This window comes from Tripterygium wilfordii, chromosome 20 (genome assembly GCF_013401445.1).
Source record: "Tripterygium wilfordii isolate XIE 37 chromosome 20, ASM1340144v1, whole genome shotgun sequence".
NCBI classification, from domain to species: Eukaryota; Viridiplantae; Streptophyta; class Magnoliopsida; order Celastrales; family Celastraceae; genus Tripterygium; species Tripterygium wilfordii.
The window spans coordinates 10424749-10446453 of NC_052251.1; the positions used below are offsets into that span (position 1 = coordinate 10424749).

At 38.0% G+C, this 21705-nt stretch overlaps 3 protein-coding genes across 3 annotated transcripts; 2 read left to right on the forward strand and 1 right to left on the reverse strand.

Annotated features, from left to right (window-relative positions):
* Nucleotides 1–2600: 2600 nt before the first annotated feature.
* LOC119987302 (golgin candidate 2) lies at nucleotides 2601–8589 on the forward strand. The gene is made up of 10 exons (XM_038832174.1): nucleotides 2601–2855; nucleotides 2985–4127; nucleotides 5235–5345; nucleotides 5522–5581; nucleotides 6290–6347; nucleotides 6804–6856; nucleotides 7043–7135; nucleotides 7578–7703; nucleotides 7944–7991; nucleotides 8078–8589. Exons 1-10 carry the CDS (start codon nucleotides 2802–2804, stop codon nucleotides 8432–8434), a joined length of 2103 nt encoding a protein of 700 aa, XP_038688102.1. The 5' UTR covers nucleotides 2601–2801; the 3' UTR covers nucleotides 8435–8589.
* Nucleotides 8590–9153: 564 nt separating this feature from the next.
* On the reverse strand, nucleotides 9154–12872 carry LOC119987279 (histone H1-like). Its single transcript, XM_038832151.1, has 4 exons — nucleotides 12569–12872; nucleotides 11576–12451; nucleotides 9810–9887; nucleotides 9154–9686 (listed from the first exon to the last, which is right to left on the reverse strand). The coding sequence occupies exons 1-4, from the start codon at nucleotides 12698–12700 to the stop codon at nucleotides 9501–9503; spliced, it is 1272 nt and encodes a 423-aa protein (XP_038688079.1). The 5' UTR covers nucleotides 12701–12872; the 3' UTR covers nucleotides 9154–9500.
* Nucleotides 12873–15716: 2844 nt separating this feature from the next.
* On the forward strand, nucleotides 15717–20536 carry LOC119987069 (mitogen-activated protein kinase 9-like). The gene is made up of 11 exons (XM_038831799.1): nucleotides 15717–16107; nucleotides 16501–16909; nucleotides 16984–17111; nucleotides 17267–17326; nucleotides 17517–17666; nucleotides 17902–18057; nucleotides 18167–18304; nucleotides 18398–18471; nucleotides 19194–19295; nucleotides 19405–19651; nucleotides 20129–20536. The coding sequence occupies exons 1-11, from the start codon at nucleotides 15820–15822 to the stop codon at nucleotides 20201–20203; spliced, it is 1827 nt and encodes a 608-aa protein (XP_038687727.1). The 5' UTR covers nucleotides 15717–15819; the 3' UTR covers nucleotides 20204–20536.
* The last annotated feature ends 1169 nt before the right edge of the window (nucleotides 20537–21705 follow it).

A 21705-nucleotide genomic window follows, 5' to 3' on the forward strand; every position in this document is an offset into this window, starting at 1 on the left:
TAAGGAGAGTATTTTGAAGAGGATTAGGATAAATATTTCATTAAAGGGAGGGATTTGGAGAGAATTAGGGTGAAGATTATCTTCCCTTCCCTTCCCCCCAAATCCCTCAATCCAAATACACTATTAGAAAAAGATGACCTTGACCGTAAATAAATGTTTATTCGAAAATGAAAGTTGGTGTAGTCATGGTTTGCAAAGCTTGGTTAAGTAAATAATCATCAAAAGAATTACGTTATCCTTTTATGTTTATTGGTTAGTTTGCTTCATCAACAAGTTCTTACTTCTTACCGGCTTTGTTAAGAATTCATTTTTAAGTTTGTGAAAGAAAATGTTGGACAAGTCCATTGATGGTCTTCCACCATGGAACAACATATCCAATCCAACTTAATTGATTAAGCGGATGCGGTTGACTCATGAATGGGAGTGCTAGTTGGCTTTTATATTAGTGAATATAGCCACGTAGGGGGGGGGGGGTGATGTGGTTGTTGGAGCAATTGATGAATGACAACAATGCTAATTATTGTATGATCATAATCATATGCACTAAAATAATATGCGCTCCGTCTAAATTTGTCTGTCATATTTGAAAATCCATCTTTTTAAGGAGACATGATTTAATGCAATTCAAGTATACAAAATAACTATGTTATTCTAAAGGACAAAGCGTGAGACCCACAAAATATGACCCCAAAAATCCTTTAAATCTATGTAGCATTAAAATAGTCATTGATTAAAAACAAACATGTAGAACTCACTCCACATTAAATGAGGGTCTTTTGAGATCACTTTTTGGGAGTTTCAAACATTATCCTATTCTAAATTTATCGTTATTGACTTAAAATAATTTTTTTCCCCTTGATGTTTAGTGTTTTAAAATAACAAGGTTAATTTTAAAATATATTAACAAAATTTATAATTAATGAAGGAAAGTGACATTAATTTTGGGACATTCCAAAATAAAATGATAGACAAACAAAATGGGACGACGGAAGAGTATTAAGTATTAGCATTAGTAGGTATTTTTTGAAATCATAACAACTTGAGTTAAGTCCCATAAAAAGAAAAGGAAGGTGGAGCCTTGTGGATGGGCTAGATCCCCCTCATAGTGGTGCAAAGACTGGCATGGGCTGAATATATATATCCAGCTTTGTTGGACCATCCCCATGATCCCATCTCAGTCCGTCAACATTCCTTGAAAATTTTGATTTTTTTTATTCCCTCTTCCATTCAATGCTCTCCACTCCATTTTTGCCCCATAATTAGATCAAGGTAGAAAAGGAATAAAAAAAAAATACATTCCAGAAGCAATGAATAATAAGAAAAAAAATATAATTTGAAAGTCACTATTCTTAGGTCCACCAAGCTATACTAAACCAGCTTGGAATTTGGTAGAACAGTTTTCGTTTATTGTTACCAAACACGTGCTAATCAGATTCAAATGGTGCTAGTAAAAACCCAATGGTGGTCACAATGGTATTGTTCCAAGTAAGAATCAAACTCGGCACTTTCCGAGTTCATATCGTTTTGGCACAGAGATATTCACCATTAGACTATCACTCGAATGATTAGTTGATGAATGCATACTAATAGTGATCCAGTTGCTTGACACAATCTAGATCAATATATATAATGCACATATCATCTATCTCAATGTATTGTGATAATACAAAATACCCTGAAGAATTTACATTGGGGAGCACCTTGGTATAACCGAGTGTCACTTTGGTATGTAACCGAGGTGATCCTAATGGATAAATCAGTAAACCACCCATCATAAATGGAATGCGTATTTTCAGCTCCCACGCAGTTACAATCGTAACATAGCGGTTGGAACTGTAAAGGAGCGGCTACATTAGAACCATATGTAAGGAGACCTCCATTCAGGTAAATCTCTCTCACTTTTCATTATTAACTAAGGAGAAATCTCTCAATATTGATAAGTCTCATTGGCCTTCTTTATTACTGAACTGACTTGAGCATCGGAGTATCCCCCTGAGGAAAATCTCTGGGACCTCGTAGTTCACGTTCATCACCTGTGCAGAGAAGAACAACAATCCAAGAGTTCTCGGTTTGATCAACTGAGACGACTGTAGAATCGTGCAGACGCTTACTGAGCAATCACCAAGCAAGTCCATTTCTGCTCGTCATCATATCGTATCAATCAATGAAGTTCAAATTTGTCACACAATTACCATATATTTGAATTGGTTTATTCTCTCTAAATTTTGATAAATCTTTGGTTCTTAAGTCTAACAAGTTGAATTTGAATAGTCAAGCCTTAGAAGATGAATTTGAATTACCAAATTAGAAATATTCATTCATGACCAACTCAATCACACTTGGAATAAGAACATAAAAGCATGGTTTACCTATTCACGTTCAAGATATGGCCCTTATTCTTCCCAAACAGACCAAATGTTACTCAAAGGCCCAAGTTGAGCAAACCCAAACCATCCATAACTTTCAGATTAGGCCCAAGCCCGTTGTTTTAGAGCACGTGAGAAGACCTACTATGTAAGATTAGGCCTCACGTGTAAACAATTGTACAAAAAGCTGCCTGTCACTCTTTGGCCGTCACAGACGACGTTAAACGTGTGTTTCACTCAAATCCAACGGCTAAATAGCCTTCTCTCCAACGACCAAATTTTCCAGTCACTGCAGCATACCCTCCGTTCTCTCCTTCTTCCTCCTACCGTTTTCTGCAACTCAAGATTTCACATTTAACTGTACGTATCGCCAAAATGCGCCTTGTTTGCGTCTGAGACTCACAAAATTAATCTGGAAACCCTAACAGCGATCGAATGGCTAATTGGATCTCGAACAAGCTTAAAGTCGCCGAGACCTTCCTTCAACAGGTAAGCAATTTTCGCACTTTATGTGTGTATCTATGGACAAGAGATTTTCTTAGGTTTTTTTGAGTAATTTTAGTGAACTGATCTGTAATTGGCATAATTGGGATTGGGAATGTTTGATGGACGTTCCAGATCGATCAGCAAGCGGCGGAATCGTTAAATAAGGGCGAGAGGCCGCCGCGATCTGATGAACAAACGCTCAGTGTCGGGGCGAAGACCGGAGGCTCCGTGCCATTGAAGGATCAGCTGAAGAAGAAGACACAAGAAAGAAACGATAGTGATTATCAAGGAAAATTACGCAGTGATTTGAATGTTAATCCAGTTAATAACAGTGACGAGAGTAGTTATATTAGAGGGGTTAATACTTATCGTGATAGAGAGAAAGATAAAGATAAAGAGAGTTCGAGTACCCCAAAACCTGCACCCAGACCTCCTAAGTCTACACTCACTGATAGTGACTGGACCGAGCTCCTTGGCACATCCAATCAGCCCACAACTTCTGTGAATCGTAGCAATGGAGTGTCTGGGATTCGTGGGTTGAGGAGAAATGGTAGAAGGCAGGGGAGTTCAGGTTCGGTTTTAGAGGGGAAGAAGAATCAGAGGACTGGTAATGGTGTGACGAAGAGTGCTTCAAATGTGGATAAATTGTTGGGGAATAGATTCATTCAGAAGCCTAGTGATGGGGAAGAGTCTAGTAGCTCATCTGGCAGGCATTCGAGTGTGGAAATGCAGAATGATGGCAATAATTCAGCAGGACAGGCGTTGGATCATAAAGTTACAGGTGGGAATCTTTTGGCGAAACAGATTGACGAGGGAAAGGAAGGGAGTGGTAAGCAGTTTGATTATAGGGAAATCCCTATAGAGGATGCTTTGCAGTCAGGAAACAAGAATAAGCCTTTGGAAACAATGTCCAAAGTGGGGAAAGTTGACAGGGTGTTTGATGTGAAGAAGGGAGGAGATGGTGTTTTTAATGAGCTGGAGGCAAAGTATGGCTCCAGGAGTTCTATTTCTGATAATCCAAATAGAGGTTCTTCAATAATTGATGAGGGTTCCAATTTCGATACAGATTCTGGTTCGGGTTCTACATCCGACTCCGAAAGTGAACGAGGGAGGGAGCAAAGGAGGATGTGGAGGGAGAAGATATTGGCTGAGAAAGCAGCTGCAAAGGCTGTGCAGGCCATCAAAGAACGTGAAGATATGGTTGCTAGGTTGGAAGGTGAGAAGCAGAGCTTAGAGAAAATACTTGAAGAACGATCCAAACAACAAGCACAAGAGGTAATACTTCATGGGCCATAATTATTGTTCTTATATTTATTATGTTGTTGATTTTCAATTTGTTTCAGGTCATTGCTTGTTCTGGCTACAAATTATCAAAAACATTTCTGTTTAGTATGAATCTTCTGATACTCTTTTATTATTTTAACATTGTTTTGGTTAAGAAATAAGAAGGATTTTGAGAGACGAGTGCTATATTCACCTTGGTATGCTTAAAAACTGTAGACCTCTGAAGCACTGCATGGGTATAAAGGGTAAAAAAATGTACTATTTAGTATGGGACATATTACCTGTACATTAATTAGTACAAGTATTGGCACACAAGAAGTTATGCAAGTTATAAACTAAAGACCAACTACACCATTTTCATTTTGAAGAAAGAAGCCAAACTCGACCATACCAGATAGAATCTATCGTTTATTTTTCAAACTTCAAGATTCACTGAACTGCCTCTATTTGGAGTTGTAGAGAGACTTGAACAGCCTTGACGTGTGGTCAGGTAGATTAGTCTATCTACCAACTCGAAAAGCTCATCTTATACTTTGCATATTTTGGCGTCAACATCTCTTGGAGTCGAGATTGATTTGTAACTGAGCATTCCATAGTTTGCAATCATCTCTACCATATTTTTCTTAACACAGAAATAGACCTTCCTCTAGGATTTTGATAACAAGGTAGTAGTATATCCAGCCATTACTATCAAAGCTATTGGACATCAATGGTATCGGACTTGTGAGTATTCAGACTATAACAGTTCTGATGAAGAGTCACTCACTTTTGACGTTGCCTGGGGTTGATCTTTAAACTGGTCCGACACACCCGAGTTGCATCTTTGAATATTACTTGCAGCTTATGAAGAAATGTGAGCTGCCACTGCTCTTGCGAATTAATAATATGGCGCTTGTAAAACTCTATAAAGTGGTCATTTGTATACCGTGGTGTCGTTTTTCTGTCTTTTTTGAGGATGTACCTTGCATCTGAAGGCGCGCTTTACTTTTGTGCATGCATCGAGTTTCCCCTGCATTAGTTTTTGTCATAGATTCTAAACCTTCTGATTTATTATCCAGCATTAGTTTTGTAGTTACTATTATCTTTTACTTTTTTCAGGCTTCAGACCTTCAAACAAGTATGATGGAATCAATGGAAGCTTTTGAGAGAGAGAAGCAAAAACATAACAATACAAGAATGGAAGCCTTTGTGTTATTAGCTAAACTGGAGGTACAGCAACCTTTTTCAATATGGCTTGCTTATTTTACTTTGTCTGTATGATTTGTTTCTTTTAGGACTGGTTTGTGTGTTTGGAAATGCTTTGACCTTTATCAAGTTCTGAGCAATTTATCATTCCACATCTTCAGTATTAGTTTGTTGTTTCTAAAGATTATAGTTGGTTGCAGACGGAAAATGCTGATCTTGCGAGATCCCTTGCTTCTGCACAGAAGAATCTTGAAGTAAAGGTATGGTGATATTTCGATTCCAGTTTTCTAGCTTCTTTTAAGGTTTTTTCATTTGAACTTTGAGCTTTAACATTTCGCTTGATTTATTTGTTTTAACATCTTTGGAAGGTTGCATTGTTGGTTTTATCCTATGTGTCATACATTATGGAAAATTATCACTGTAGCAAATTTTTTCACCTAGCCGTCAGGTTTTCTGATTCTTTTTGAGTTTGCCCTTGTTCAAGTTTTTCTTCAAATTCTGAAAGCAAACCAAACTCCCCACCCCATGAAGAAAAAGAGAAAGAAAAGTTGGTTAAAATGTATCATCAAAGGGAAAGGAAAAGGGAAATCAACGTTTGACGCTTTTTACTCTATCTTGGTGGTGGTGTTTGACCATTGTCAGTTCATTTTTGCAGAAACTTTAAAGGGAAAACTAATTTTGCACTCTGTATCTTACTTTTTGGGATCACATTTTTTTGTTTACATTATTGCTATGATGGACATGGAGTAGGTTAATTCTACATTCGTACGGAAATTCACCATTTATCGGGTGATCCCTATATTGACAAAGTTCTAATGTGATCCCATTAAAAAATATATCTAGGACATCTTCGCCAATCTTGAAATGTGCTATGTTGTGGGAAATGCCAAAAATTGTACAACCCTCTTCTTTGACTTGTTTTGTCAAAATTTAACTTTTTCTCTCCCCTGTTTCGCTGTTAAACCCAGATTAATCTGGTGGCAGAAATATGGCAACAGCTGGAGCTGAAAGAAGTGGCCCATGAAGGTATGCCCTGTTGGAAATTATATCTTGATTTTGGATGAATGTGGAATGAACTACCTGCCAAGGTTTTGGAAGTGAAACCACTTCGTACGGGAAATGAATATGTTTCACAATTACAGTTTGATGCTAATGACATTGCAGTAACATAACCTCCTTGTGAAGGGTAGTAAAATGTATTCAAGTCTTTCAATGTGCAATAATGAGGTGAAAGTGGGTATTGAATACGCGGTGTTTCAATTATGATAGCATAAGAATGTTTATAAAGAGACTACAGTTTGAATTTATTAGCTGCTGGACTTTAGACTATTGAACTGCAATTCATCTTGAAGCATTGAGAGGCATTCCGATGTTAGATATTTGTATCTAAGGAATACTTGATCAACATTGATGAGATCAATCTCCACTTATTGCTTGCTTGATATATCCTTGGTCCTTGAAACTCTTTTTTTGACCCTGTAGATCTCAGGAGGAGGGTCTTCAAAACTCACCAGAGTGGAACCAACCTAGACCAAGTGAGTTTCATTATTTTCTTGAATCATATAATTTAATCAGTGGTGTCACAAAAAAGATACTACGTTTTTGTTACCCTGCTATGTGCTTTGGCAGTTTGGCTGCTCTTTTAAAGTTACTTTCCTGCATCGGCATGTTCTTGTTGGTCATTTCATGATAACCTGTACATTTAATGTGAATTCTTGTAGTTGGCGACTTCAAAAGGAGTTCAATTTGAACAAAAGATACTTGAAGCAGAGTACTCAGTCATTGCTGATAAAGTTCGACAATTGCAGGACAAGGTTGGCCTCTGCATATCTATTATGTTGTGGTATTATATTATACAGTCTTTCTGCTGTCAATTCTCAATGCTCCATGATGTTTTGGATATTTTGTTAGGAGTTTGAATCCAGAATTTCCTTTCAAATAGTATAAATTTGTTACTGCAGGATTGTATTCAGAGTGATCTATTGGGGCCGGCCCCCATTAACAATGTAAAAGACTTTCTTTTTCAAATAGTAAATTTTCGATTCAGTGTGATCTTTTGTTTCCTCTCAAGGTATTACCAAAAAAAAAACAACATAGATCTTTGTCAGCAAGTACTCATTGAATAGCTCCTGGGATAAGAAAACTTGCCTTTGTCAATTAATACTTCAATTTTAGCTTAAAATTTATCTTGAGTTGCACGATTCTGTTGATAATTATCTTGTGTAAAAATTAGTTTGGTATGCTTGTTTCATTCAGGCTAAAAAGCTGGAAGCGGATATTGAAATGACAAGGAAGGAGATTGAGGAACCAACGGAAGTAGAACTTGAACTCAAGCGAAGGCTTGGTCTGTTGACTGACCATCTAATTCAGAAACAAGCCCAGGTTTGTCTTTTAAAACATTGTTGCCCTAAGACGTAAAATAATAATGGAAAAAGATATCCTAAGGACTAAGTAGTGTTTTCCATGAAACAGACAGGACTCCATATCTCTAACTTGTTGAAACAGTATCTGAAATTTCGACGAGTAGTTCACTGAGTTCAGCGATCTTTAGACACGTAATCATGGTTCAGTATAAGATGCATGGCAAAGCTTAGCAATTTTGTGTTTCTTTTGTTGAACCAGGTGGAGTCTCTCTCGTCAGAGAAGGCCACTCTTTCGTTCAGAATAGAGGTATGCCAAGGCCACCCTCCTTCTCATCATTTACAAACAAAAAGCAAGAAGCTTTTATCATTGAGGTTTGGCGTTTTACTCTGCAGGCAGTTTCAAGGATGCTTGATGAGAATAAATCAATGATGGCTAGCTCATTGTTGGGGGATTTGGAATCTGGAAATTGGGAACTCTCCGAATCAAAGCTGAGGCCGCTATTCCAAGACAAAATTCGTTCAGGCAGGAAGCACTTGGGATCATTGCTTCAGCAGTTGGATGCTATTTTCTTGGCAGGTACTGTGTTTCTGAAAAGGAATCCGACCGCAAAGTTGTGGGCTCTGATTTACCTAGTTTGCCTTCATTTTTGGGTAATTTACATACTTCTGTCACCCTCACAAGCAACATATGAGGGAAAATCCGGAGCTGTTATGTCTTTGGAGAACATAAATAACACTGCAGGTCAATGATCTGTTGTAAATGGTTTTTTTTTCCCTTCCAAATTGCATATTTGCATTTGTTTTACCTCAGCTTATAAAGAGGTCTTCATTGTCCTGGACCAACAAAATCTGTAGAATGTATATCTTACATAGTGATGAAATTTGATTCCAAGATTAATTATCAATAATAATAGAAATATATTTCGTTAATCTCAGTCCACTCACATCAATGATATTGCCCGTGATTCTTGTAACAATATTCTCCAGTTTGAATTGACCCATTCTCATAGATTCATTGGCCTGCACGGTTCTCTTCATATAATAATTCTCCCATGGATAAATAAAATGACAAATAAGGCCCACTTTTTGGACCTCGCTTGTTCCAAATCAATGGTGAAAAAGTGATCTGCATTTTATAGGAGAAATCATATCCTGTGTATATATATACAATCAAAAAATGAAGGATCTAGTAATGAAAAATGTCATGATCGTCTGGATCATAGCTTACACAATCAAATTAAATTGATACTTTATCAACCTCAGTGTACTCAAGAGTTGCAGATGGTGGAATCTGCATACCATCACCTAAATCTACACCATTCTCTCCAAACCCTAAACTGGGAGGAGGGACTCACGTGACCGAGGTTTATCAATATAGCCGCGACTTAGACGAGTTCCTCGTAAAAAAAATAAAGTAATAATCCACAAAAAGCACAAAAAAGAATCTTGATGCACAAGCTCATTAGTCATTTAGCAATCAACCTTCCCCTCTTTGCGCAAGCGCGTTAGCATAATCGAGGAAGGTACGAGAATCGACATTCAATGATTCAAAGGCATTAATCATCGGAAATGTTGAGAAAATGTACTCGAATTGATTTGCGGAGCTGAAATTGGTACGGACATGAAAGAGTTGACAAGCATACAGAATAGCAGAATTGACAAAATCCAGGTCATCTCAACTACAACAATTAGTTTTGCCACTTCCCTCCCTATTCACCATTTATAGATCCTTACCTCTTTCTTTTGTGTTGTCGGTAAGAACACTTTCGCCTAACAGTTGAATGAGGTTCTTCATTCTTCAACAAATTTTCAAACTTCATGAAATCGTAAGCGGCATTGTTTGAGCTACTTGTTGAGCTTGAACTTCCTCTCTCAAGGGAATGGTGCTAATGTCCATGGATGCAAGTCCTTCCAACTCTTGGATGGCTGCTACAGCACTAATTGCACTTTCATTTGTTAACTGAGGCTTCAGCACACCAACAGCTTGCTTGACTTTTGATTGCTGCAAGAGATATTTTCTTTGCTCAGCGCATGCCACAACCATCGTATAATTATGGCAGAATGTTACAATCATCACAAAGTAGATCGTATATCGTATTTTAAAGTACATAAAAATGCAACTTACGAAAAATTCAAGTTTCCTCCTGAAATCCTGGTGTGTTGCTTGTAGTTGAGGCACTTCAGCTATCCCAGATGCTGCAATCTTGTTTCCATAACGAACAAGGCAAAGTAGAATTAGCCCATCAAAAATTAATTGCCAGAACGTAAATGCAAAATCAAAGCTAACATGAAGGCAAAATTATATAGGTAGTGCGGTAAACAAGCACAACAGTCCTGCAGTGAAGGCAGGCCGTGGGGGTGAGAAAAGGCAGATGTACATAGCCTCACCCCATAGGGTGGAGAGACAATTTCCAAGAATTGGACCACCATTAACTCTAGTTGCAGTGAAGCAATTTTACACTAGGCAAACTCATATGAGGTAGAAATGATTGGTTTATAAAACAAGGCATAACTCTCATTAAATCGTACAATTTGATCTATTACACGTTAAGACAGTATATTAGTGTTTCTGGTTATTTTAGATGAATCTAAAATAACCAGCAACAAATCACTGCAACAAACAGGAAGCTTATGGGCTGGTTAAAACTGAAAAAGAGAGGAAGACCATTGCCAACTTTGGGGGGAATCCAGAGTTCAACCTCAAGAAAAAGAAAACATTAGGAAACAAAAAAAAAATACAGCAGAAGGCTTTTAGTAATAGTCTACTAGCATTTTGTCAGCAAGTGTCTGAGCATGTAACTTCGTGGAATCTACACAATATGACTAATGAACTCCTACCTAAGTCAACAACCCACAAAATTTCAGAACCAAATGCCACATGGCCTAGCAATGAAAGAAAAAAGGAGAAGAGAGGGGGAGGTATGATAAAAACAATTGAAAACTAACTACTTGACATTTCTCTCTATTCAACACATTGCAATAATATTGAACAAAAACAGGATCGAATGCACTATACTATAACAAAAAACTCATATATAGCTTTTACTTCGCTTTCTATGATTAATATGCAACTATCTCTGTCATGTTTTTCACACTCGTGACTTCAAATAATCCAATGCCATACAATTACATTCCTACTCCATAAATATCTTCTTCCTAACAGAGCAAAGCATAAATAAACATAAACAAAAGCCCCTACTAAATAAACAGAGCATAAAAACTAATGAATTATTATAGATAGAGATGTCGAGAGGGTCCTCACTAATGATTAGTAAGTTCATGCCATCCAGCCACTAAATGTTTCTCCCATTAACTAAATCTTGCCTCTCTGGCCCACATGTATTAACTACATTCCATACTAAAACCGCCCATCATTACTTTGCTATCTTGTGGTTTCAGGTCATATCATTTTACTAATACAGCATCTGAGTTTCAGAATATCTCACTTTATGTCATACTGCATTTAAGTTCAATTGATCTAATAGGGCCTCGAGAAAGCAACAAAATCAGCCTCATTCGCAAGGTATCATCTACAAATGGTAGAAATCCCAAGAGACCAAAGTGACAAAGTAAATCCATCTTCTTTAAAAATGTACGTCAATCTTTCTCAAATTACTTCCAAATTATTTAAACGTAATTACAAGGCCATATTTCATCAGATTTTAACAATTATAACTTCTTATCATCAAATTTTAACAAAGAATTACAATGACTAATGCATGCCAATGCTATATAATATTTGCACCCAAAAGTGGAAACAACCATGAAAATCACTCCTCTTATCACCATCAAAACTAGTCTAAGATTGACAGAAGCGCTAAATTATTACCAATCAGAAGCAAAACTAAAACACACACAAGGCAGTTTAACCCCAGAAGCAGCAGAAGTTACCTTCTTGGGCCGCCCTACCGGTCTTCCAGTACTCTTTCTCGGCTTCATCTTCATGGGCCCACCAACCTTAGGCGGCCTGCCCGGCCTCTTCCTTGGCTCTATTTCACCCCCTTCAGCAGCCAGACCTGCCATCATTTCACCTCCTTCCGCAAACTTCTTCGGCCGCCCTCGCGCCTTCACGGGACTCGGCAACGGACTGGCGTAAGGGACAACCACCGTCTTAGGCGGACGCCCGGGGCCCCTCTTAGGGCCCAGGACAGCTGTCACTGACTTCGGTTTCCTGGGCCGTCCAGGAGCCATCTTGGGCCCACTTCCGGGAGGCCTACCTCTCCCCCTCTTCGCCACCCCCAGCCCACCAACTTGTCCTACCACCCCACTCTTCCGCGGACGACCGGGACCCCTCCTCACCGTCGCCGCCGGCTCATCGACAAGTCCAACCGATACCAAAACTGGTTGTAGCTGTAATAGCATATTCGAACTAGGCAGAGAATCAATAGCAGTGGGCTGAGCATCAGTAGTGGGCTGGGCATTAATATCGGGTTGGGCATTAATATTGGGCTGGGTATCAAAGTAACCATTTGAGGGCCCAATGGGCTTCGGCTTGGGAGGCCGTCCCCGGCCCCGTTTGGCCCCGGGAGGAGAGGAAGAGTCGGGAACTGGATTCGAGTTCCCCGGAGGAGGATCAGATCTAGGGAGCTTGTACGATTTCTTGACCATGACGAGAAGGCCCTTGAGCTTCAACCGCTTCAAGTGGTGAGTCAACAAGGCCGAGTGAGTCGGCGGCAGGTCCGTGTACGCTCTCTCTATATACTTCGCTATCGCTCTCTTGCTCGACCCATCCCTCTCCTTCAACGCCGTTATCGCCGTATGTATCATCTACAGCAACAAAAAGCCAAAAATTGGAACAAAAAAATTCGATTAATTAGTTTCTCACTTCATTAATTGCAAATTAAGCAACAAAAATCGAAGAAACAGAAGGTTGATTTTGATTACCTCAGCATACGGAGGATGGCTGTAAGCAGGATGAAGAGGTGGAGCGGGGTTTGCTGCGTGAGCTATGTTGTTCGGGGGCTGTTCAGTGGTGGCGCCGGCGGGCGGTTGCGGAGGAGGTTGAAGTGGGTCCATGTGAGGGTTAGATATAGAAAGAGAGAGTAGCAGTAGTAGTATAAATATATTTCTCAAGGTTATTACAATTTATCTGATATTTTCCGTTCATAGAAAGAGAGAGAAAATATTTTCTCGGGAAAAGGCACGGTAGAGGAGGAGAGAGAAAGTTAGGTGAGTTGTGTAAATGAAATTGAGGGTAAGAGAGAGAGAGAGAGACGATTATAATCGGACCGTTGAGAATGGCTTTTAGGAGGTAAAGATGGATGACGTGGATCTTTCAGTGGTGCCCTACATTTATTTATTTATTTTATAATCATTTTGTAATTTTGTGATTCTTTTCTTTGTACTTTTTCTAGGGCTATATGGAACACACGATAGTCCAATTAGTCATATTAATAATTATGTGCACAAGGTTTTCAAATTAGTTGCCTTTCATCAATTTTTTTTTCTTTTGATAATTTTGTGCTAGATTTCAATCTATTCTCCTAAATATATTGCTAAATTATAATTAAAAAGTTGGAAATAAAAACACGGGTAGAGAAATATTCAATGATCTTCAAACATCACGTCATTCGCTCACGTGATACTTCGTAACTAATATGATATTGTTAATTAAAAGTTGTTTGAGCGGACTTTTTAAAATTTGAATTCAAATTTGTGAATATTAGAATATCACATTTGAAATGTGAAATCAAACTCCATTCATTGGCGATTTCATATTGGTTCTGGAACACCAACTTAACGTAAGATGTAATATTTAAATATCACTAAATATTTTCTCGATAAAAATAAATGAATACATGAAAACAATACATTTATCTTCAGAACATTGTGTTATACAATTTTCTACTATGTCTTCCACTTTTATACAACATTTTAAATATTCATGGGTAGATTTACATTATGCATATACACTTACCTTGTCTTTCTAGTCATCTATTTATTTTTGTTGTCACAATTTTGCACGTAAATTTATTATATTCACCTAACACAATTACTTTCAAATATCTTGCTTGAATCATAAACACAAAAATGTTATATTAGGCTTTTTTAATACAGGGGAAGGGGATGGGGAGACTATAACTCGAAACCTCTATGAAATACCACACACATGAGTGTCATCTGAATTACTCGTGGCTTTCTACAATAGGCTTTTAATTCGCTCATTGACAATATCGCGTTATTTGTCGTTTTCCCTTGGTGAGAGCATAACATATAGTTTTGTAGTATCAAAAATGTTTTTTTAATACAATATCATACAAAATCTTTCAAACTATAATTTTTGTAATATTAATAATGTTTTTATATTACAATATTATACAAAATCTTTCAAACTACAATGGTTCGATATTTATTTAATATGATCCATGCATATCCATTTAAATCTTATCCAAAACATATTTTATCCCTATTTAAAATGCTTTAAACAATCTAATCGACATCATCCCAAAATTGTTTCTTGATATTTTCACATACATCTCTCTATATTTTTTACCCTCCTATTTAGTCTTTTTATAGACCCATTATGTTAATCTGATGCCAACTAATTTAGTTAATCGATACAAGTGACCGTATATTCCAAGTGTTTATCATAATCTTATAATCATTGACTAACTTATTTACCCCCGTGGCCCCGTCTATTCCTATCAGAGGAACATTTGCCTACGTTTCACCACATTTGGACAGCGATACAGCGCGTCGCTTGGGAGAGACATCCTAACATGCCCTTACTCATTTATCACTACACCCAGGATCCGATGTTGCCCGTGGAGGTATGCATATGTCACCCTAACAAAATTCTTATTTTGACTCATGTTCATAGATTTGACAAAGTTTTACTCTAACGGTCGATCTACCACAACACTCCTCCTTTGTCCGGGTTCGAACCAGTTGCACCCACCTTCCTTCATGCTCCATAGGTATAAAAATAATGTGGGGCCCTGACAGCCAGTGATGGGCCTCTAGTCCACTCCTTTTTTTATACTCCTAAACCAATCCAGATAAAAGTTGTATTTGGTGACCAGCCCTTGAAAGTTGTGATGGATGAGTTCAATTTTGAGGTCTCTCTCATCATGACAGGGACGTGCCCTCATGATAACCTCGTTAAAGAAAGCTAGACCACTGTTTTCCCTATGCATGCAATGCACAGGGGTGCTATTAAAGTGGATTTAATTTCGGTTTTAGAGGGTCAAACAATTAGTTTACTGAATTTGTGTGTGCATCTTACAAAGTCAAGATCGAAATTTGCATTGACAATATAATATGTATATATATGTTTGGCTCGTACATGCGTCGCCAAATTTCAGCTGAAAACTAGTTGGGGAAGGTGTGCCTCATCGAGACGAGTTGAATGATATCATTATTGGTAAGAGCGAATGTCGAAATTGACGACGGGAAGAGGCGGCGGTGACATGGCTTTAAGTTCAGTTTCCGACATGATTAAGGTTGCCAGAAAAAGTTTGTCGTAGTCGGCAACCTCGTTTCAGTGGGTTGGCCGTCCGAAACTGTGACCTTTCGTGTCGAAATATAGTGGTAATTTTGTGAAATAATTTTTTAAAATTTTTTTTTCATCTCAACCATTCGTTAGATCCAACAGCTAATATTAATTAGATAACTTTTGATCAGTTACAATGACTAAGATTAGACACTCGTTAATTCCAATGAATACGTACATCCTATGAGAGGTTGAGAGTATAAATATAGGGAAGACAGATTTAAATATTCAAAAAATGAGGGGTGATATTTTTTTTGAATATAGAGGGAAGGAATGAGGATGCTCGAACTCAAGACCTCTATGAAATACCATAGAAATGAGTGTCATATGAGTTACTCGTGGTTATCGAGTGAGGGGTGATATTGAAATAACTGAAAGTATACACGCCATATTGAGTAAAATACGAGGAGCAAAAAAACACAATAAAGAAAAACGTAAGAGCGTGAACAGTTCGGAACACATCACCTCAAACCCATCACTTTCCTCCGCGTCGTTCGAGCAAGAAAAATCAGAAATTAAAAGAACCCAAAAATAGGAAGTTCGACACGAATCGGAGAGAGAAAGAGAGCAAGGGGAGAGAGAGAGAGTCAAGAGCGGGCAATGCTGAGATTGCTTGGCTGGTAATCACGAGCGTGGAGTTTATATGGGGACTGGAACTCTCGTGGACGGTGTTCGTCGCTGGTTTCAACGCCACCATTTCATCAACAGCAACAACAATTCTACGTCTAATAATACAACTATTATTAATCACAATGGCGATGGAGTCCTCGCCGATTTAACCGCGCGATCGTCGAAATCGGCTGTTCAAAAAGGAGAACAAGAGGAGGAGAAGGAGCTCGCTGTAATTGAAGATTTCGATCTCTCTGGATTAAACCTAATCAGAGTACCCAAACGTAGTACCTTGCCATTAATCATGGATTCGCAGAAGAAGGTATCTTTTCAATCTCTTTTTCTCTCTAATGGAGATCCGCCAGTTTTTTTTGTCTGTACTGATCTGGGTTTGTGATTGTCTGTTTTTTGTTTGATTCCTATTTTGTTTTTCCCCTTTTAACTTATTTAATTTTGGCATGCTTTGTTTGGTCTCTTTGAATAAACTCCAACACAAAATTAAATCAAGTAGTACTGGTGGGTTGTATGAATATTAAAGGAAAAAAGTGATCTGCTTTGTGAATTGTGATCTAATTTAGTTGAGTTATTCACCCGTGTGCTTGTTGTTCCTTCTCCTGTTTGGATTGTATTCTTTGATTCCTTTAAACCACTGCAGTATTTTGTAGTGTATTTTTCTCATCTATGAATCACTTGAAAATCATTCTCTCAAAATCAGGGTGCCCTAGAAGCAGAGTTCTTCACCGAGTATGGAGAGGCAAGCCGTTACCAAGTTCTTGAAGTCGTTGGGAAAGGAAGTTATGGTGTTGTTGGTTCCGCAGTTGACACACATACAGGAGAAAGGGTTGCGATAAAGAAGATTAATGATGTTTTTGAGCATGTCTCTGATGCCACACGGATTCTGAGAGAAATTAAACTCCTACGGTTGCTTCGTCATGCAGATATTGTTGAAATAAAACATATAATGCTTCCTCCATCCCGCCGAGAATTCAGAGATATTTATGTTGTTTTTGAATTGATGGAGTCTGATCTTCACCAAGTAATTAAGGCAAATGATGATCTTACTCCTGAGCATTATCAGTTTTTCTTGTACCAACTTCTTCGTGGTCTTAAATTTATACATACAGGTTGGTGCCTCTTAGTTGTCCTTTGTACTTTATGCTTTTAAGATAATTCGTTAACTGCCCTGATTGTCTTGCAGCAAATGTATTTCATCGAGATCTAAAGCCAAAAAATATCCTTGCCAATGCTGATTGCAAATTGAAGATATGCGATTTTGGTCTTGCTCGAGTATCGTTTAATGATGCCCCATCCGCTATCTTTTGGACAGTATGTTGCTCAGACATGGATGTCTTTGTGTTGCCTAAAACCTCTGCCTTCTTTCATAGAAAAGTGACTAAAATGCAATTGTAGTCCAAATCGAATGACTAAAGGCAAGCCTCTGAAGTGCTAATTGCTGATTGACGTTGTTTATTCATATGCAGGACTATGTTGCAACTAGATGGTATCGTGCTCCTGAACTCTGTGGCTCATTTTTCTCCAAAGTAAGCACTTCCTTATCATTGTACAGCAGGCAATCTTTTGCGTATTGCGTGTTTTGTTGGTTGATAGGCAAGGGCATATGAATTATGCAAATTGCCTTTGGACCTTTCTCTATTGTCTAAAATTAGAAAATGAAAATAGAACCCAAAGAGCCTTTGTTGTGTAATTATTAATCCCTTTTACATTTTGCAGTACACTCCTGCAATTGATATATGGAGCATTGGATGCATATTTGCAGAAATGCTTACTGGAAAACCGCTTTTTCCTGGGAAAAATGTGGTTCACCAGTTGGATCTCATGACTGATGTACTTGGCACCCCTGCTGCTGAATCCATATCAAGGGTTTGTTATCTCAATCTAGTCCTGGTTTTGTGTTGTTCAATAGAAAATTGATCTAAATTGTGAGCTGATTTATCATATTTTCTTAATTCTTGTACCATTATACTGAAATTTTTCTTGCATATTACTTGGGTTTGAGTACTAAATCCTCAAATTTCTCCTTACATTGCTTTCTGCCTTCTTGCCATGCTTCTTGTTTATAATGTGACTTTGTAAACTGTTATCTTGATATCGGCAGATTCGAAATGAAAAGGCAAGGAGGTATCTGAGTAGCATGAGAAAGAAACCACCAGTTTCGTTCACACAAAAGTTTCCTAATGTAGATCCATTGGCTCTTCGACTATTGGCGCGCCTGCTTGCATTTGATCCTAAAGATCGTCCAACAGCTGAAGAGGTTAGTTAGAATCAGTACCTCTGATAGTAAATTTAATTAAGATCGACAGACATAAGAACTATGATAGTTATGGGATCATGATGATTTCTAACTACACTTATGTTTGCAGGCTCTAGCTGATCCCTACTTTCACGGTTTGTCAAATGTGGATCGTGAACCATCCACTCAGCCCATTTCAAAACTAGAGTTTGAGTTTGAGAGGAGGAAGTTGGCAAAGGATGATGTGAGAGAGTTAATTTATCGAGAGGTATAGCACTAGCACTTATTATTGTTGCCTTGATATATATTAACTCTTTCTCATTACCATATCTATAATGAATATTCCGGTTTGTCGAAACAGATATTAGAGTATCATCCTCAGATGCTGCAGGAGTACCTTCGTGGTGGAGAACAGACTAGTTTCATGTACCCTAGGTAAGAAAATTATCATATTTTGTGTTGTATGCATTTACAAAACTATAATATTATTATTACTACAGTATATGTTGTGTTCGTGATTGGATGCGTTACTTTCTTTGTCTAGCTGCTAAGTGAAGGAACTTTAAGATTCTTGTTATTCGATAAATTTAAATTTTTCCTTCTCTTTTTGAGTTTTTTTCCTTGTACTTTTAAGGTTAGCTTAAGATAAATTAGATAATATGTGTCCTTCAAGATGTTATCAATTGAAAACTTCTGATTAGCTTATAGGATTTCATGTTTTCCCGGGTGCTATTTGTGTTATTCAGTGAATAGTTATTTAACAACTGATCAATATGATGCGAAGGGTTAGATGGTAAGCACATCTTTTCCCCTCGCTCAACTCTTGGGTTTTAATTCATCGCTCGTGCAGTCAAGGTGGAGGGATTTACCCATTGAAACAAAATTGATCAACTTAGATTGCAATCGGTGGTTATCTCTTAGGTTCTTGAAAATTTCTTTTTACAATTATTATTCCCCTCACTCAACTCTTGGGTTAATTCATCGCTCGTGTGATCAAGGTGGAGGGATTTAGTATTTACCCATTGAAACAAAATTGATCAACTTAGGTTGCAATTGGTGATTCTCTTAGGTTCTCGAAATTTTATTTTTGGAATTATTGTTTTGGGCATTTATTTATCCAGTAACTGAAGGTTTTTTTTTTTTTTGGGTCAATGTAGTGGTGTTGATCGATTTAAGCGACAATTTGCCCATCTTGAGGACAATTATGGTAAAGGTGAAAGAGGCACTCCACTCCAAAGGCAGCATGCTTCTTTGCCTAGGTATGTGTTAGAAGTAGGTTTTGGGATGTTTCTTCTAAGAACCTTGATGAGTTAGTTTCAGGATGGCTTTTCTCAAAGATACGAAGTTTACCATATTAACTTTGTTCAGGGAGCGGGTTCCCGCACCCAAGGATGATACCACAAGCCAAAATGACGAATTGGGTCGAACTGCAGCTTCTGTAGCTACAACTCTTCAGAGTCCCCCAGGGTCGCAGCAGTCTGATGGCTCAGGACTTCCAAACACGGAGGCACAAAATGGAGTTGCCAAGCCAAATTACAGTGTCCGAAGCCTGCTGAAGAGTGCTAGCATTAGTGGTTCCAAATGTGTAGGTGTGCAATCGAGGAATGATTTACAGGTAACTAATGTTTGTTTGCAGTAATTCTCTTACTCTCTACCACATACTGGATCCATTGTCAATGTGGCAGAGATCATGAAGTCAATAGAAGTTAGGATATTTTTCTAAGCCATGTATGAAATTGAAAGGTTTTAAGATAGGTGGTTTGACATGACAATGAGGCTTTGATTCTTGCTCTTATCGTTACGTCTTGTGATGGGTGTGATAATATCTATCTAAATGTAAGTCTGCAGCCTCTAATGTCATGGGTCTCTTCAGCTGTCTATGCACAGAAGGTCAAATTTAAACCAAAGCGACAAAGATGGCACCTATTTCCGTCTTTTGTGATCATAATTGCGGCCTTTATGTTTTTCAAGGAAATTTTGGTTTTGTGGAATTCTCTCAATCTGAGTTTAATGTTGTTTAGAGAATGTGGTTTTATGTAATATAGATATGCTGCCTATGCTGTTTATAACATATTTACTTTCCGATTTCCAGGATGAACCAATTGCTGAGGCCAACGATGAGGCAGTTGATGGATTGTCTCAAAAAATTGCAGTTCTCCACGCTTGATACTGTACTTTTTAATCTCAGTCGTGTACTCAGAGCTTAAGTCCACTCTCTGCCTATCATTTTTCCCCATTATACTGATACATGGTGCTTAAGTCCACACTCTGCCTATTATTTTCCCCATTATGCGGATACACAGTGGGCAATAACAGTCATCATCTACAATCCTTATTGTTGGTTTTGAGGTAGAAGCTAACTGTAGGTCTTTGTTCTCATAGTTACTCTTAAAATCATTGTATTGTGTTCTCATTGGTCTTTGCCCTTAAACAGTGTATTTATTGTACTGTATTTATATTTTGATGAAAATCAGTAGTGTATTTTGTTTGCATTCGGATATATTTGCAGTTTTATTCAGGCAAGCTATAAAAGGCAAACATGTGATCCAGTGGTAAAGTTGTAGTGGAGCAACTTAGAGGTTACATGTTTAGTTCCTAGATATTAGTGTCAATGTGTACAAAGGGTCTTTATGTAATCTTATATGATATACACACTTATATATATATATATACAATGACAGGCACTCATTTGAGCAAGCCAAACATAAAATCTTTACTAGAAACAATCTCTCCGCATATTATGCTTAAGGGTTATGCAGGCAACCTGAGTGTTTCCCTTATATATCGCATTCCAAGAGAGAACATCCCTTTTAGGCATTCTCTCAAACAAGGTACGTGCGGTGGAAAGGTCTCATTTCCTCACATACCCACTCAATATCGGAAAAGGATTTGTTGTAATCATTCCAGCAATTTCACCAGATCTACACCATTGAATGTATTGGGTGTAGTGTTGTCAAATCAATGCATTATTGCATTGGATGGTGTAGATCAGGTGAAATTACTAGAATAATTTCAGCCCCCTATCCCCTCAATATCACGTTCCAAGAAACCAAGTCTCTTTCAGGCATTTTATCGAACATATCTCTTGCAAGATCAAACCGGCCATTTAACAAATACCCATATATATATATATATATATATATCAATATCATGGCGTTGTTGGAGAGCAAGCATCTGCGGGGCATCGCATTGAATACTGGAAGAGCAGAGTCGTATTGGCCATTGCGCGTCTGCGACTTGCTCTTCGAGAATTTGTTCTTCCCTTGGGTTAACGTTCTCTTGGACGGGTATGGGTTTTTCTTTGCGCTTCTGTGGCTTGGAGTTTGCTGATTGATTGCTGAAATTTTCATGGAAAACAAACAGCTGCTGTGAAACTGTCTCCAACCGTCACTCCCGCGCATCTGATTTGCAGAATAAAAGACCCTCGTTTTTCAGTATGTTTGATTGGGCCCAAGTCCAAATCATTCGGCCCAGCCAAGCCCATTGCTACATGAATCTATGAAAACATCAACAAAAATCCACCACGTGTATTTATTTTATACATTCATTTCCACTCCTACTACTTTTATATCGTTTCTTATTATTTGAAGCCACGTCTTTTATGGTCTTTCTCGTCACCTCTTACTTTCTCTTATACAAATACTGTTGTTTCTCCTCACCATTGCACCA